Source organism: Marmota flaviventris, chromosome 2, assembly GCF_047511675.1.
Source record: "Marmota flaviventris isolate mMarFla1 chromosome 2, mMarFla1.hap1, whole genome shotgun sequence".
Taxonomy (NCBI): Eukaryota; Metazoa; Chordata; class Mammalia; order Rodentia; family Sciuridae; genus Marmota; species Marmota flaviventris.
The window spans coordinates 148,761,584-148,775,609 of NC_092499.1; the positions used below are offsets into that span (position 1 = coordinate 148,761,584).

Sequence of the window (14,026 nt, forward strand, 5' to 3'; positions counted from 1 at the left end):
AACTAACATAGTAAGGGAAAAATAAGTACATTTTTACTTTCCAAAGTCTTTGAAATAAGCAAGACTATATCTTTTAAAAAATCAAAATAATTTCATCGTTAGAAAAAAGTCACTTGTTAGCAACTTAAATTCATTTTAAGACTTGAATGAATTGCTTTCTATGTGCAGAACTTTAAAAAACATAGTGTTTTATTTATGGAGAGGACAGCTGTAGTTTACTGCAATGTTTCAAATCAACATACCTGCTATGTTTGCACCAGTTCCCCTGCACTGGATGCATGATAGGGAAAATGATTGTTGGAAGTTGCTTATAGGACCATTTGTTTTTTGCAGTACTAAGTCATGAGGTAGTGCACAGCCTGAATACTCTTTTTTTGTTGTGGCCTAAGTTCTGGAGTAGCTGGATCCTGTCAGAGTCTGCATTCTTGAGCATCTCTGTGCCTCAGCCCTTAGCACCAGTGTTCTGGTTCACTGGTGAGGGGTAGAACCCTGCACTCAGTGAGGAGGGTGTTGATGCTCAAACTGCACCTGCACCGGCAAAGTGATCTTGTGCAGGAAAACAGAAGGACAAGGTGGACTGTGCCTCCCAAAGAGGCTGTTCTCAACTGCCCACTTGTGGGTTGGAGCTCTGTCTGAGCTTGAAGACTGAAGGATGAAAATGCAGCAACCACAAGCCAACCTCATGGAAGCTTTTTGCACTTTAAACAGAAATCCTGACAGTGGGGGTGTTTTGTCCAGTGAAACACATAACACATTAGATGAAGCAAGGTGTGTGGAGCAGGAACTGGGTGGCTCTCCTACAACCCAGCACCCAGGCACCCAGGACAGGCCCTGGAAGTTGACAGAGGCCTCGTGCTCACGGGCCATGTAATGTGGACCTGCAAACTTATACTACTGAATTTAAGATATTAGGAGGAGTGTGCTCATTTGGATTCATTTTTATTTTGCACATGGGTCTTGTTTTTAAAGTCCCCATCTTTCAAAGATGTAGCATCACATATTAATGGGTTTCTAGCAGCACAGCATTATTTTAGTCCAGACTAGTTGCTCTCACATAATGTGGGCTAAGCGTTGCTTCCTGTAGCACAGTGTGGTAGATCTGATGGTAGTGAATTCAGGAAGAAGGATCCGTGGTAATGCCACCTGCAGGTGGGTTATGAGTATGGTGGCGGAGGTAAGACATTGGAGGGTCTTCCCTCCCTCTCTCACATGGTGGGTGGGTGGGTGGGTGTCTCCTCTCGTCCCTGTAATGGTGATGGCAGGTAGGTTAGGAAGAGTTAGTTTTCCTTAGTCAATAAGTGGAGGAGAAATATAGAACGCCTTTCAAGATGATCTGTTAAAAAACAAACAAACAAACATCATGAATCCAGGTAAAGAAAGAAAGTTGATTTGAATAGCAAGTTTAGATCTTTGTTACCCATCTGCCAAATTAACTAGTGGTTATCAGACTAACATAGAGGTGACTCCTTTGCAAAGGCTTGTCTTTTCCAACATGGTCAAAGATGTGCTGATTTATGTTCACCGTAATTGGTAATGGTGTTATTTATTAGAATTTGGTACAGGTGACAGCCTCTTACTTGATGACAAGACAAAGTGACGATGAAGAGTCTATTATGAGTCTAAATGGGCTTAGCTGGATGTCACTGTCTTAACTCATTAACTTGTAAATGGGTGCTGATGTAAGCAGGTTATTAATATCACAACCCACCTTTACTTATTTTGGAAAATAAACATCTTAGACCTTAATTTTCATCTCTAAGTTGGAATGCATGTCTTCAAGGAAATATTCTGCCAGAAGTGTTTACCAGTATGGAGTCATGAGCTGTCATCGTGCTAAGTCTCTGGATCACGGCTTGCCCTTGACATCATGGCAGGTCACCCCAGAGGTCCATGTTCTTTAAAACCAGCCACTGTGATCGATCAGAGTGGGAACACAAAGAACCTTTTCCTATTCATTAGTATGTGGACAAAATAGTGTTTATTGGATGTTTTTGGACTTCCCACTGGTTGATTTGATAGTTTGTTTAGGATGTGTGTTTAGGATGGAATCATCTAAGAAGCTGACTTTGCTAACCTCCTGTTCATAAAGGGAAATGTCACAGACTGTGTAGAAATAAAAAATCTGAGGAGAAAAAAAAAACTATGTTGTTCCTAAAGAGAATGTTTTCCATTCGATTTTGGTGTGTTTTCTTTTAAACTCTAATGAAAGCAAACATAAGTTTACATGCATGTCTTCATGGTAGCACAGAATTACTGGGGAGAATATATAAAAGAAGTTCCAGTTCACCTGAATCAGAACTCAATATTGTGGACACAGAATAAGACAGGATGGTAGACAGCATAAGCCACCTGGCTGGTGTTCAAGTACATCCTGGATACTTAGTGGTAAAAATGTCATCACAGCCTGGAAGACAAGTGCCGCAGGATGTGACCATCCTCTCCCTTGTGCCCAGGACCCAGGGGTTTCCTGGGGCACAGGACTTTCTGTGCTAAAACTAGACTGTCCCTGGGACAGTTGCTTACCTTAAGGGCAAACAGGAAGGTTAGTTAATCATGACTGTTTCTTAGGTACTTCAAAAAATTGCAGTAGCTTGAGTCAAAGGAAGAGCTAGATGTCTTTACCTGTTTATATTCTTTTAGCCTTTTTAAAAAATACGTATTTATTTTTTAGCTTTAGGTGGACACAATATCTTTACTTTACATTAATATGGTACTGAGGAACAAACCCAGTGCCTCATGCATGGTAGGCGAGTGCTCTACCACTGAGTTACAACCCCAGCCCCTCCTTTTAGCCTTTTACTGACAAAAATAAAAACACAAATAGCTGTATTCTTCCTCTCTTAAAGAAGTTAAATTTAATCGAAGGTGACATTTGGTAAGACATTCCTAAATGTACTCTTTCCTAGGCTTGGGGTAGAGCACTAAATTTAAAAGATGTTTTGTGATTCCAAGCTACCCTCCAAGAAATACAGAAAAGTAGAAAAAACAAATAATAATCCATATTTCTTTAAATGTGCTGCCGTGACGTAACACTATAGCCTGGGTGACTTAAACAGCATTTACTTTTCATGGTTCTAGAGACTGGTTAGGTCCTACAGATTCACTTTCTGGTGAGGGCTCCCTTCTTGGCTTGCAGATAGTCATCTTCTAGTTGTCATCATGTTGGGGAGAGAGATCATCTCTCTTCCTTCTCTCACAAGGACACCAATCCCATTGACCAGGGGAAATAAACTAGTGACTTAATTACTTCCTAAAAGCCCCATCTCCAAATGACATCAATTAGGTCTTGTTTTAGTCAGCTTTTACATCACTGTGACCCGAAAACCTGACAAGAACAACTTAGAGGAGGAAAAGTTCATTTTGGCTCATGGGTTCAGAGGTTCAGTCCATGGACAGCTGCCTTCGTTGCTGTGGGCCACAGGTAAGGAGGAAGGTCGTGGTGGAAGGTCCTGGTGGAGGGAAGGCAGCTCCGGACATGGCAACCAGGAAGCAGAGAGAGTTCTATTCTCTAGGAACAAAATATAAACCCCAAAGGCACACCCATGGTGACCTGTCTCCTCCAGCCACACCCTACCTGCCCACAGTTACTGCCCAGTTGATCCATATCAGGGGATTGATCCGATAATCGGATTATGTATCATAATCTGTTCACTTCTGAAAATTTTTACATTGTCTCACATGATTTTTTTTGGGGGGGATACCTCATACCTAAATCATAACAGGGCTTCAAAAATGAATCTTTTAGGGACACAAACGGTCCATAAAATACTCCAATGTATATATATTTAAGTGCTTATTCCACTATCTACATTGAAACTCAGGTCTTCAACCAGTTAGGAACCTGGTCAGGGGCGATCACGACTCCTTTTGCTGTGACCACATGGGCCTGAGCCCAGCATGGTGGGTGTGAGCAGGGGTGGCCTGCGTGGTCAGAAATCGCTCTTGAAGAAGACAAGGGTGGCCTTTTCACCTCGTCATAGTTCTTCTCAGTTTATTTCTCCCACAAATTCTTGAGGTGCTGCTCTGTACAGTTGGACTTGGTGTGACTGGGGTTTCCCTGGGGGGTCAGAGCACAGGGAAGTCTAGCTGTAATGCTGCTGCCATTCTAGCACTGACCTGCAGCCTCCCTGGCCACAAAAGGGGGGATGAAGGAATGTGGGGGATGGACAGCACTGCTCATGCCTGCACCCCCAACCTCTGGAGGTTCCATTCACCTTATCCCTGCCCTGATCTTCTTGTTGACACCCAAGAGAAAGAGCTCAAAACTTTCTGCTAAAGGGCCACCATCATATGACTGTAGCATCCCACCAGCTGTGGCCCAAGGAGGCCGAAGCCCTCTGTGGACACAGCACCAGGGACTGTGCAGCCCCAGAAGCAGTGCTGTTTGTCTCGCCTGGGGAGAGGCAACAGGAAGAAGCAAAGCAGCAGGGAGTGTGTGTCCCTCCCTGCCTGGCCCTTCCAGGCAGCACTCAGGCCTGCTCACCCTCTTACAGCTGCCTCCCCTGAGCCCATGTCCAAGTGAAGGCCACTTACCACCCACCCCATCTCTGTTGAATCGCTACTGCGATCATTTACTAATTCCACTGTCATGTTTGATATCTAGTGTCATATTGGGTCGCACACTATGAAAGGGGGACTGTATGTGTGTTGTCCATTATGTCCCCGTTTGTAACACAGACCTTGTACATACTAGGTGCTCAGCAAAATTCACTGAGCGAACAAGCACATGAATGAAGGCACAGCATCTCTGTGCACCTTTTCAGGCTCTGAGGAACCTGGGGAGTATTCATTTAATTTATTTGTGTATTTCAGTGCTAGGCATGGACCCAGAGCTTCGAGCATGTTAGGTAAGCACTCCACCACTGAGCTACATCTCAGTCTTCATTTTAAAAATACACACCAACATCAGTACTTTTGTGTTTCCCTTTATTAACATTTTATTCTCAACCCCTATTACCTTCCTGTAAGAAAGGGCCTTTTCTAGAATCTTTTGTTCTGAATCTGACTCCAGATCTGTGCAAGGGGCTACATGTACAAGGAAGTTCTGAACTTCTGCAGAGAAATCTTTTGGCCACAGTAGTGCTGGTGGGCAAATTTTTTTTGGCAAGAAAAACCACAAGTGGTGACAAAAAGAAAGAATACACAAGTGCCAGACCAGCCTGAATTCAGAGCATCCACTGTCAAAATGTGGCCCAAAGAGGTTTTGGTATTACTGTTGCATGTTGGAGCAAACGGTTGGCCTTGGGAATCTGTGCATGGGTAAGTTTCATCTTCTAGTTGAACAGGTTTGTACAGCTTCTCAATGGCAGTGCCCAGGACGGCCTAAGGCTTTCGCTGGAGTAAGGGTGAGGGGTCTCAGTCTGCCAGGTTGGTCCTGGCCTTTCCCAGTGCAGAGTGCTGAGGGACAGTGGTGCAGAATGCCACTATGGCTTTTGGAGACTTCCTTGCCTTTCCGGCGACCTCAGGGGTCCTGTAAACAAGGAAAGAGTGGGTTATGTGTGGCCCCCTTAGGCCTCTGCAAGGTTTCCACCTCCATGGTTTCTTTGCTGTTGTGACAGGAACCTTGTGACTGATCAGAAACATTTTATAAGTCTCAGGAGAGGGTGTAAGTGAGAGAATCATGGCACAAGAGCATCAAACACAAGATGCTTTTCTTCTGTCTCAATTCTTTGCCACCACCCTGACTGAGCTGAGCCACTCAACACTTTTAGTTCAGTGAGCAGGACAAGAGCAAGGAGGGGTGTCAAGTTTGGACAGGAGGCCAGGCTGACTTACGTGCCCCACCCTAAAACGGGACAGTTCTCCTATTGGCTGGCCCAGGGTTCTGCTACTGGGGCACTTCCCTGAAAGTGGACACAGGGGGCACAGGCTATGTGAAGTGGGGGACCTTCTGACAGTTTGCTGGGCTTCTGCTCAGGGCTAGCAAAAGGATGGGCCAGCCTTCAAGATGAGGTCAGGGACTCTCTGACTCCTACCCTGACAGGCCTCCAAGGGCTGAAGGAACCCGAGGCAGAACTCCAGCAGGCTACCTCCCCACATCATAATGGGTGCCTTAACCTACACGGGGCTGATCTGCAGGAGGATGGGATCCAGTTTGTGTTTCTGAAATTATTTAAGAGCAAATTCTTTTCTAGTATTTAGGCAAGGAAGATATTTTATGACTGAGTTTTCAAAGAAACAGGTCCTGCATTTAACTATGCAAGTTGTGGGAAGTCAGTAAAACATTCCACAGAACCTTATAGAATCAGCCTCCTCTGGGATTCTGAATGGTGAAGGAATGGGAGACTTAGAGAAGAAGAGCAAGGGAAAGCCAACTTACTTGGACAGGGTGTCCACAGACTTCTGGGTGGCCAGGGTCCTCTTGTCTTGTGGTCCATATAAGATCATCTGAATCTGAAGACACTGAAGAACACCAAGGAGACATCATGAGGTTATGGAAATGTTCCCAAGTACACTTTGCAGAAAAATAAAGTCTCCCTTGGATGAGAAAAAGAATGCTTCGGGGGCTGGGGTTGAGGCTCAGTGGTAGAGTGCTCACCTAGCATGTGCCAGGTGCTGGGTTCAACCCTCAGCACCACATTTAAAAAAATAATAATAATAATAAATAAAATAAAGGTATTGTGTCTGACTACAACTAAAAACAAAATATACCAAAAAAAAAAAAAAAAGAATGCTTCACTTTGAGGTCCATGTTGCAAAGGAATTAGTGCCTTCTGGGTGTTTATCCTTGGCAAAGTCTGACCTTTGATTCAGATATTTTGAGTGACCCAGAAAACAAATGTGCATTCTTAGCACTGCTTCATAAAACTCTTCTGCATGCAATATATATATATTTAAAAGTATTTTCAAAAAATAAAGGCAAGCATATTGGTACTGACCAGAAAATAGTCTCTGGTTTCTATTTTTAAATGGCCCTTGCTATATCCCAGAAAATTGCGGGGGGGGGGGGGATTTTTTTTTTTTTTGTAAACAAATGCTTAATTTTATATGGGCCTTCTATGCTCATTGCTACACAGGAATTTTTAAGTTATTAGATGTTAAATAGCTTATCATTTATTCATGACTGACATTGGCTTGATTTCTCCCTTTTGCTTAAGTCTTGACATTTGATTGTTTGTACTAGGTCAGGGCAAACTCAAGGAAAGAAGAAAGATTAAAGATGTGCCCCAAATAACCAAACTAATTTTGAAGAAGAATGAAATGTAGGAACTTGCTTTCCTGGATACCAAGACCTTTTATAAAATGACAATTATAAAATGACAATAATAATTTTCATCCCAGGGTAGATAAACAGACCAATAAAACAGGGCAGAGAGCCCCATCCTTGATAGATGACAGAGCTGGCCTTGAAGGATCAGCAAGAGGAGGTGGACTAGTCAATAAGTGGTATGAGGACCACTGGGTTCCAAATGAAAGAAAATGAAAACTTAACCCATACCAACACAAAGAGTATTCCCAGAAATGTTTAAAGAGTTAAATATGAAAGGTAAAACTTGAAGTTTCACATGGAAATCTTGGAGGATCTCCTTATGATCTTGAGGTAAGGAAGTATTTCTTACACACGATCTAGACAAACCAAAGGTAAAAAACTGATAACATTTAACTACATGGAAATGTCAAATATCTTTGCACCAAAATTCAACATACGCAAAATACAAAGGCAAACAGACTGAAGGAAGATATTTGTAATGCACATAACTGAGAGAGGCTTAGCTTTTGGAATACATAACAGACTTCTAAAAGATAATGAGAAACAACACCATTGACAACATCCTTCCAATAGAAAAATGGCCAAAAGAAACAAACAGATTATTCAAGGAGTTGAAAACTGGCCAAGAACCATGCTTAATCTCACTCATAACCAGAAACAAAGACAAAAACTTCAATGAGTGTCCCTTCGCCCATCACAATGCAAAAATTATACTCTGATGATATCAAGCTTTGTCAAAGATAGGAAACAACAAGAACGATTTTATATATTGGTAGTGGGTGTTAAAATTAGTACAAATGCTTTATAGGACAATTTAGCTATATTTAGTAGTGGATAAGTAAATGTTGATATTCACATATGTTGTATATATGTGTATGACATCATACAAAGGTTAGGCATGAGCGTGTGTGTGTGTGTGTGTGTGTGTGTATATATCTCCCCACATATATAGATGAATCTCAAGATTCTAAAGTCAAGAGGAAAAAGCAAATCCCAAGTGAGTGCATATAATATGAAGCTTTAAAACATGCAAAACAAAAGCACAATAAAATAAGAAAAGCATAGAAATCATATCAAATTCAAGATAGTGGTTCTCAGGAGTGGGCCAACAGGAAATTCCAACTGGATGGTTCATGTTTAATTCCTACATTGACTATTGAGTTCACAGGTGTTTGTTATATTACACATACTTTCATATCTGAAATTTTTCTTAATTTTTTAAAGATTGAGTTAAGTTTTCTACATGGCTAACAGCTTGAGTTTAAAAAAAAGTGTGAAGTTTGGGGATATAGCACTGAAGACTTGATTCATTTTGATCTGCCAACCATTTCTGGGTCTTCAAGAAAATAAAAACGCAAGCAGCTGAAATGCTTTGTCTCCACAAGCTATGGAAAACATGAAGACTGAAAATCGTTTCAATCTTGAGGAGCTGAGAATGTATGTGGTCTTGGAATCTGGGAATGTGTTTGTCTTTGAGGAAGGAAATATCAGAAAAGAATATGACGGAATGGGCGGGGGGTGGGGAGGGCGGCGCTGAGGTTGTGGCTCAGCGGGAGTGCACTAGCCTAGCATGTGCAAGGCCCTGGGTTCGATTCTCAGCACCACATAAAAATAAGTAAACAAAATAAAGGTATTGCGTTCAACTAAAAAATAAATATTAAAAAAGAATATGACAGAATCTTTTTTTTTAATAATAGAAAACTTTCATTTTCTTACTTGAAGTGTTATGCACCAAGCAGTGGGAAATTAGTATTTTACTTAGTAGATAAATCAAATTCTGCAAAGGCAAGGGACCCAGATTGTCTGTTTGATGAATCTTTGACTTTCTAAATCTACACTGAAATCCTCAGCCAGGAGCTACTTCATCCCATGGATTTAAACCAGTGCTGCTTTAATCCACAGATTGACTGTTGTGACCTTGGATCTCAGGAACCTTCAGAAAGCTCTGCTGCTTTGAGAGGAGGGGATGGGGCATGTTGTTTTGACAGCCATGACATTGGATGAAAATTATTCTAGTGCTCACTCGGTTTGGGAGGCAGTCGTGGGAAGCCTTGGTGCCTCTGACCCTGGAGGGGGTAAGACTTACTCCATTATAGGTGTGGGACAGGAGAAGGTGCTCACAAACAGGGGACAAGAAAGGCCTCTCTCAAGGGCTTACTCTTCCTGCCAGAACAGACTTCATTTCCTCCTTCTTTGTGCCTAAGAGATGAGGTCTAATTTTACCCACGCCACGTTCCCTGTTTACATATTTATGAGTGTCTCCGATGAAGCTCATTTTGAGAGGAGCTGAAGTTGATGTGGCTTGGTGTTAATTCATTCAGTGTGGCATTAGACTTTTACTGACAATAATGATTATCTGAGACAGGCTGAGGTCTCAGCGTACTCTGTCTTAACAGATGGCCCTAAAATCTTAAACATGGGAGGAATTTCAAACCGATCCTTTTGGTTATTGAGCTTCTTCTCCCTGGCCCTTCACTCTCCAGGGAAGAGACGCTGCTTGGTGAATAGTCTCGAATTCCCAGGGAGAATGAGAAGGCAGTTGATAGGACTTCTATAAACCCACCCACTCACCAAACTGCTCTTCAACACATTCCTTTCTTATTTTAAATTAATTTTTAAAAGCATTATATAATTTGATGTCACTTAAGAGAAAAATAAATGCATGAAGAAAGAAAAGAAAAAAACAAAATCATTAACAGAGGAGATTCAAATTTCCATTATACTTTTATGTATTTTCCAAATTTCCTACAATTTTAATGAGATTTTTAAAATAACTTTTTCAACTGTGTGTCCTCATTTGGGCATATTTAAAATTTTGTATTTATTGACATCAGTTTGGTAAAATTCTTTTGCTTTTTTTTTATACTCTGAAAATAACTTTGTGAAGCTAAAATTAAACTTTTCCCAGAGAAAATCTTAGAAGTACTAAAGAAGAGACTGGAATGCTGATGATCCATCATTTCTCCCTTCATTTTGTGCACTGTGACAACAAGGGCAAGTTCACCAACCAAATCCTATAGTAAGACATCAACAGCACGTGCTGTACCATGAGAGACTTTATGCTCCTCAACCAGATTTTCAACAGGCTACTTGCTCCTTGACAGGTGGCATTTTGAGAACCTCCTTTAAGGAAGTAAAAAAAAAAAAAAGCGACAACAGGAAAAAACACCAGTGACAGTTGACGGGTGAGGCCTGGTGAGGTTGAACTCAGTGGGCCACCATGAAGCAACATACCCTTTTAAATAGCAAAATAACTCAATATATACTTCTACCAGGAATTGGTTTATTTATTTATTTATTTTTGGTACTGAGATTTAATCCAAGGGACACTTTACCACTGAGCCATATCCCCAGCCCAGCCCTTTTTATTTTTTATTTTGAGACAGGGTCTCACTAAGTTGAGAAGGCTGGTCTCAAACTTGTGATCCTCTTGCCTCAGCCTCCTGACTTGCTGAGATTACAGGTGTGCATCACCAAGCCTGGTCAGAAATAGTTTTAATTGCTATGTATTTATCTGAGGAACTCTAAGTTAATTTTTCAATGTTCTGCATTTTCTTAAGCATTTTAGGGTAAAGTTGGTGTTTTGATTCTTTTGTTAAAAAACATAGACATTGACAGAGTTAAGTAAGTGTTCATTGAGACTGCTCGGAGTCAGGCTGAGCTGAGTAAGGGAGAAGCCCCCAGACCTTGACATTAGAACAGTCTCTACCAGGAATAAAGCATCTCACACTCTTGACTGTTCCAAGAGGACAGTGCACTCTCCTTTGACATCAGTCACTAAATGGTGTTTCTCATTTGCAGTATGGACATTCCTCAGAAAATTGGGAATGGGACCACCATTTGACCCAGCTATCCTACTCCTTGGTTTATACCCAAAGGACTTAAAATCAGCATATTATAGTGACACAGCCATATCAATGTTTATAGCTCAATTCACAATAACTAGACTACGAAACTAACCTAGGTATCCCTCAATAAATGAATGGATAAAGAAAATGTGGTATATATACTCAATGGAATATTACTCAGCTTTAAAGAAGAATAAAATTATGGAATTTGCCAATAAATGGTTGGATTTGGAGAATATCATGCTAAGTGAAATAAGCCAATGCCACAAAACCAAAGGCCGAATGTTTTCTCTAATATGCAAATGTTAATTCACAATAAGGCGGCGGGTGGGCACTAGGGAAGAACAGCGTTACCTTAGATTAGGTAAATTGATGAGAGGGGAGAGGAGGAGATATGGGGATAGGAAAGATAGTAGAATGAAACAGACATTATTTCTGTATGTATATATATGACTGCATGACCAATATGATTTTGCAACATGTACATTCAGTAAAATGAGAAATTATATCCCATCTATGTATGATATATCAATTGCATAAATGCATTCTATTGCCATGTATAACTAATTAGAACAAATAATTTTTTTTAAAAGAGTCAACTGAAATTCCCAATATCCAGAAAAATTTTAAGGAGTCCTTATCTTGCTGTTCTTCCGACTTTATACAGAGGGGCTGTGAGCAAGCAGTCCCTTGTGTTTCTATTATTCCTTAAATGCCAAACAGGGAGCTTTTCCCTCCCTTGTGGAAGACAACAGGGGATGTCAGCTCTCGCACTAGCCAGCCAGCTGTCCCCACAAGGGGCTGCATTGGTCTTGCCCACCTTTGTGTTCCAGGGCCTGGCACAGTCTCTGGAACACAAGTAGTTGCAATATTTACTAAATGAACCAATATTAAATAAGTAAATAAGCAAATAAACTGAGGGAATTTTTATATGGATCTTTGAGATGTGATTGGAGCCTTGGGCTGCAGTGATTCATCAGCCACTGAACCCTCTGGTGAGGAAGCTCCATAGTGTGTGCAGGGTTGAAAACCTTAAAAATTATACTCTAGGTAAAGTCAGTAGTAGGAAGAGTGCTGTCACTATTTGCTGCTTTCTCTTAGGAGTCATTGATAAAGCTCCAGTCTTTAAGAGATGATCTTAAGCATTTGATGCAAATTTGAAAAATTATTTTTGACATGACTCTGAGATTTGAAAGCTAGGTTTCCAAGGAGTCCAGGAGCCCAGGAAACTGGGATACAGCCATCAGTCTCCTGTCTTCCTAGTTGTGGCCTACCTCTGTGCTTCTAACACCCTTCCCAGTGTAGACAGAGGGTGGCTCAGAGGCAGCTATGGCACAGAGGTTAGCTGACCTATTACACTCTGGATTAAACGAATAAAACCCAATAGTTAAATACCCAAACTCACAAGGTAGTATATTTTCTGTTTTGGGGGGACCTCTGTCAATGGACTGCCATGACTTTGGCTGTCTTCACAGCAGGACCGCTGCAGAAGTGGATTTCCTTTCTCCCTCACCCTCCAGTCCAAGGTCCCAGAGTCACATCATGATTTCTATTAGGAAATTTCAGATAAAGAAAGTGCTGATGAAACATATCCTGTTTGTTAACAGAGGCAGTACAGCAAGGGCTACAACTAAAGAGTCATCTAAGTTACAAGGCTACATGACTCCACAATAGAAAATCGTGAAAGACATATTTTTTAAATTTCTGGTGAGGGTCCAAGCCAAGTTTGTCACACTCTAACTTGTATTTTCTTTGCGTGGAAAAATAAAAGAGCCAGAGTGGTGTGTGGACTACTCTAATGCTGAGGATCTGAAATCACTACTCTTTTTTTAAACATTCTGTTTTCATGTCAAAGAAGACGACTTCAGAAACCATCAGTGCTAAGCCACTACCATTAGTGTGAAATATTAAAGGCTTTAAGAAATACAAACAGGCTTTCATTTACAAATCATTGCAAGGCAGGCTAAAGCCATGGACTTGGGGGTATGGACAGGGTCAAGCAGAGGCAGTGCTCCACTATGGAGAAAGTCAGAGGTGGAGGCATCTTCCCAAGCCAGTCAGAAGCCAGCCGTGTCCTCACAGCACATGTGTCCTCCATGTCACTCCTGTCTGCAGTTGTTGCTTTCTGAGCACCTGCAATATGCCTACCCTGTACCCACCTTAGGATGTGGCAGGGACTGGGCAGATGTGTGTCTTGCACTAAAGTTTCTAGTGTAATGGGAGAGAAAGACATTTAAAAATACACAAATATGACATCTTAATTTGTGATAAGAACTACAAGAGGAAAAGAAGAAGAGGAGGAGGAGGAATGACATGCCAAGGGAAAGAGAAAACAGGGCGTGTGAGTGGGTGGAAGAGGGCGCTTGGGTCAGGAGGGATTCTGTGAGGAGGTGGCATTCGAGTTGAGAATGGCAGGATGGTGAGTCAGCCAGGTGAAGACCACAGGGAGGGAGGAGGTAGTGGTGATGCGGATCCCAGGAAGAAGGAAATCCAAATATCTGGGGAAACACTTTGTGTGTCTGTCTCACAAACACATGCCAACCCCACAGCTTTGGAAGGTCACTAACCCAAGATCCGAGGTCTGATACATTGATGGGTAGGGAGTCTCCCGGAAGAAAAATAGTTAAGGTGGGAGGAGGGACCCTCGGCTGTAAAGAGAAGTAGGAGAGAGGGGCCTAGGCTCAACCACATAGTGGCTCTGTGTGGACCCTCTGGGAAAACTCACTGAGTATCTCCTGGTGGACACCATCCTTGCCATCTCCTCTCTCCTCACCTCCAGGTTACCAAGCTGTGAGTCTATGTCCTTATCATCATACCTTGACTCCCTCCATGACTTTGTTATATCCCCTGGCCACTGTCTTGAAGCAAGCTAGCTAGCATCATCTTTCTCCAGGACACCTGCAGCAAATATTTGGGAAACAGGGGCACCAGAAAGACGTGCTATGGAGGTGGATCTTGCTGTGTACCA

At 41.9% G+C, this 14,026-nt stretch overlaps 1 protein-coding gene across 2 annotated transcripts in view; it reads right to left on the reverse strand.

Annotated features, from left to right (window-relative positions):
• Positions 1 to 4,929: 4,929 nt before the first annotated feature.
• The window catches only part of Ttc23 (tetratricopeptide repeat domain 23), a 91,913-nt gene continuing 82,816 nt past the window's right edge, over positions 4,930 to 14,026 (reverse strand). For both annotated transcript variants that reach the window (XM_071607356.1, XM_071607357.1), the window contains exons 10-11: positions 6,320 to 6,402; positions 4,930 to 5,470 (exon numbers count right to left, since the gene is read on the reverse strand). In XM_071607356.1, coding sequence (XP_071463457.1) covers positions 5,356 to 5,470; positions 6,320 to 6,402 — 198 coding nt within the window. In that variant the 3' untranslated portion in view covers positions 4,930 to 5,355. The remainder of the gene's footprint in view (positions 5,471 to 6,319; positions 6,403 to 14,026) is intronic.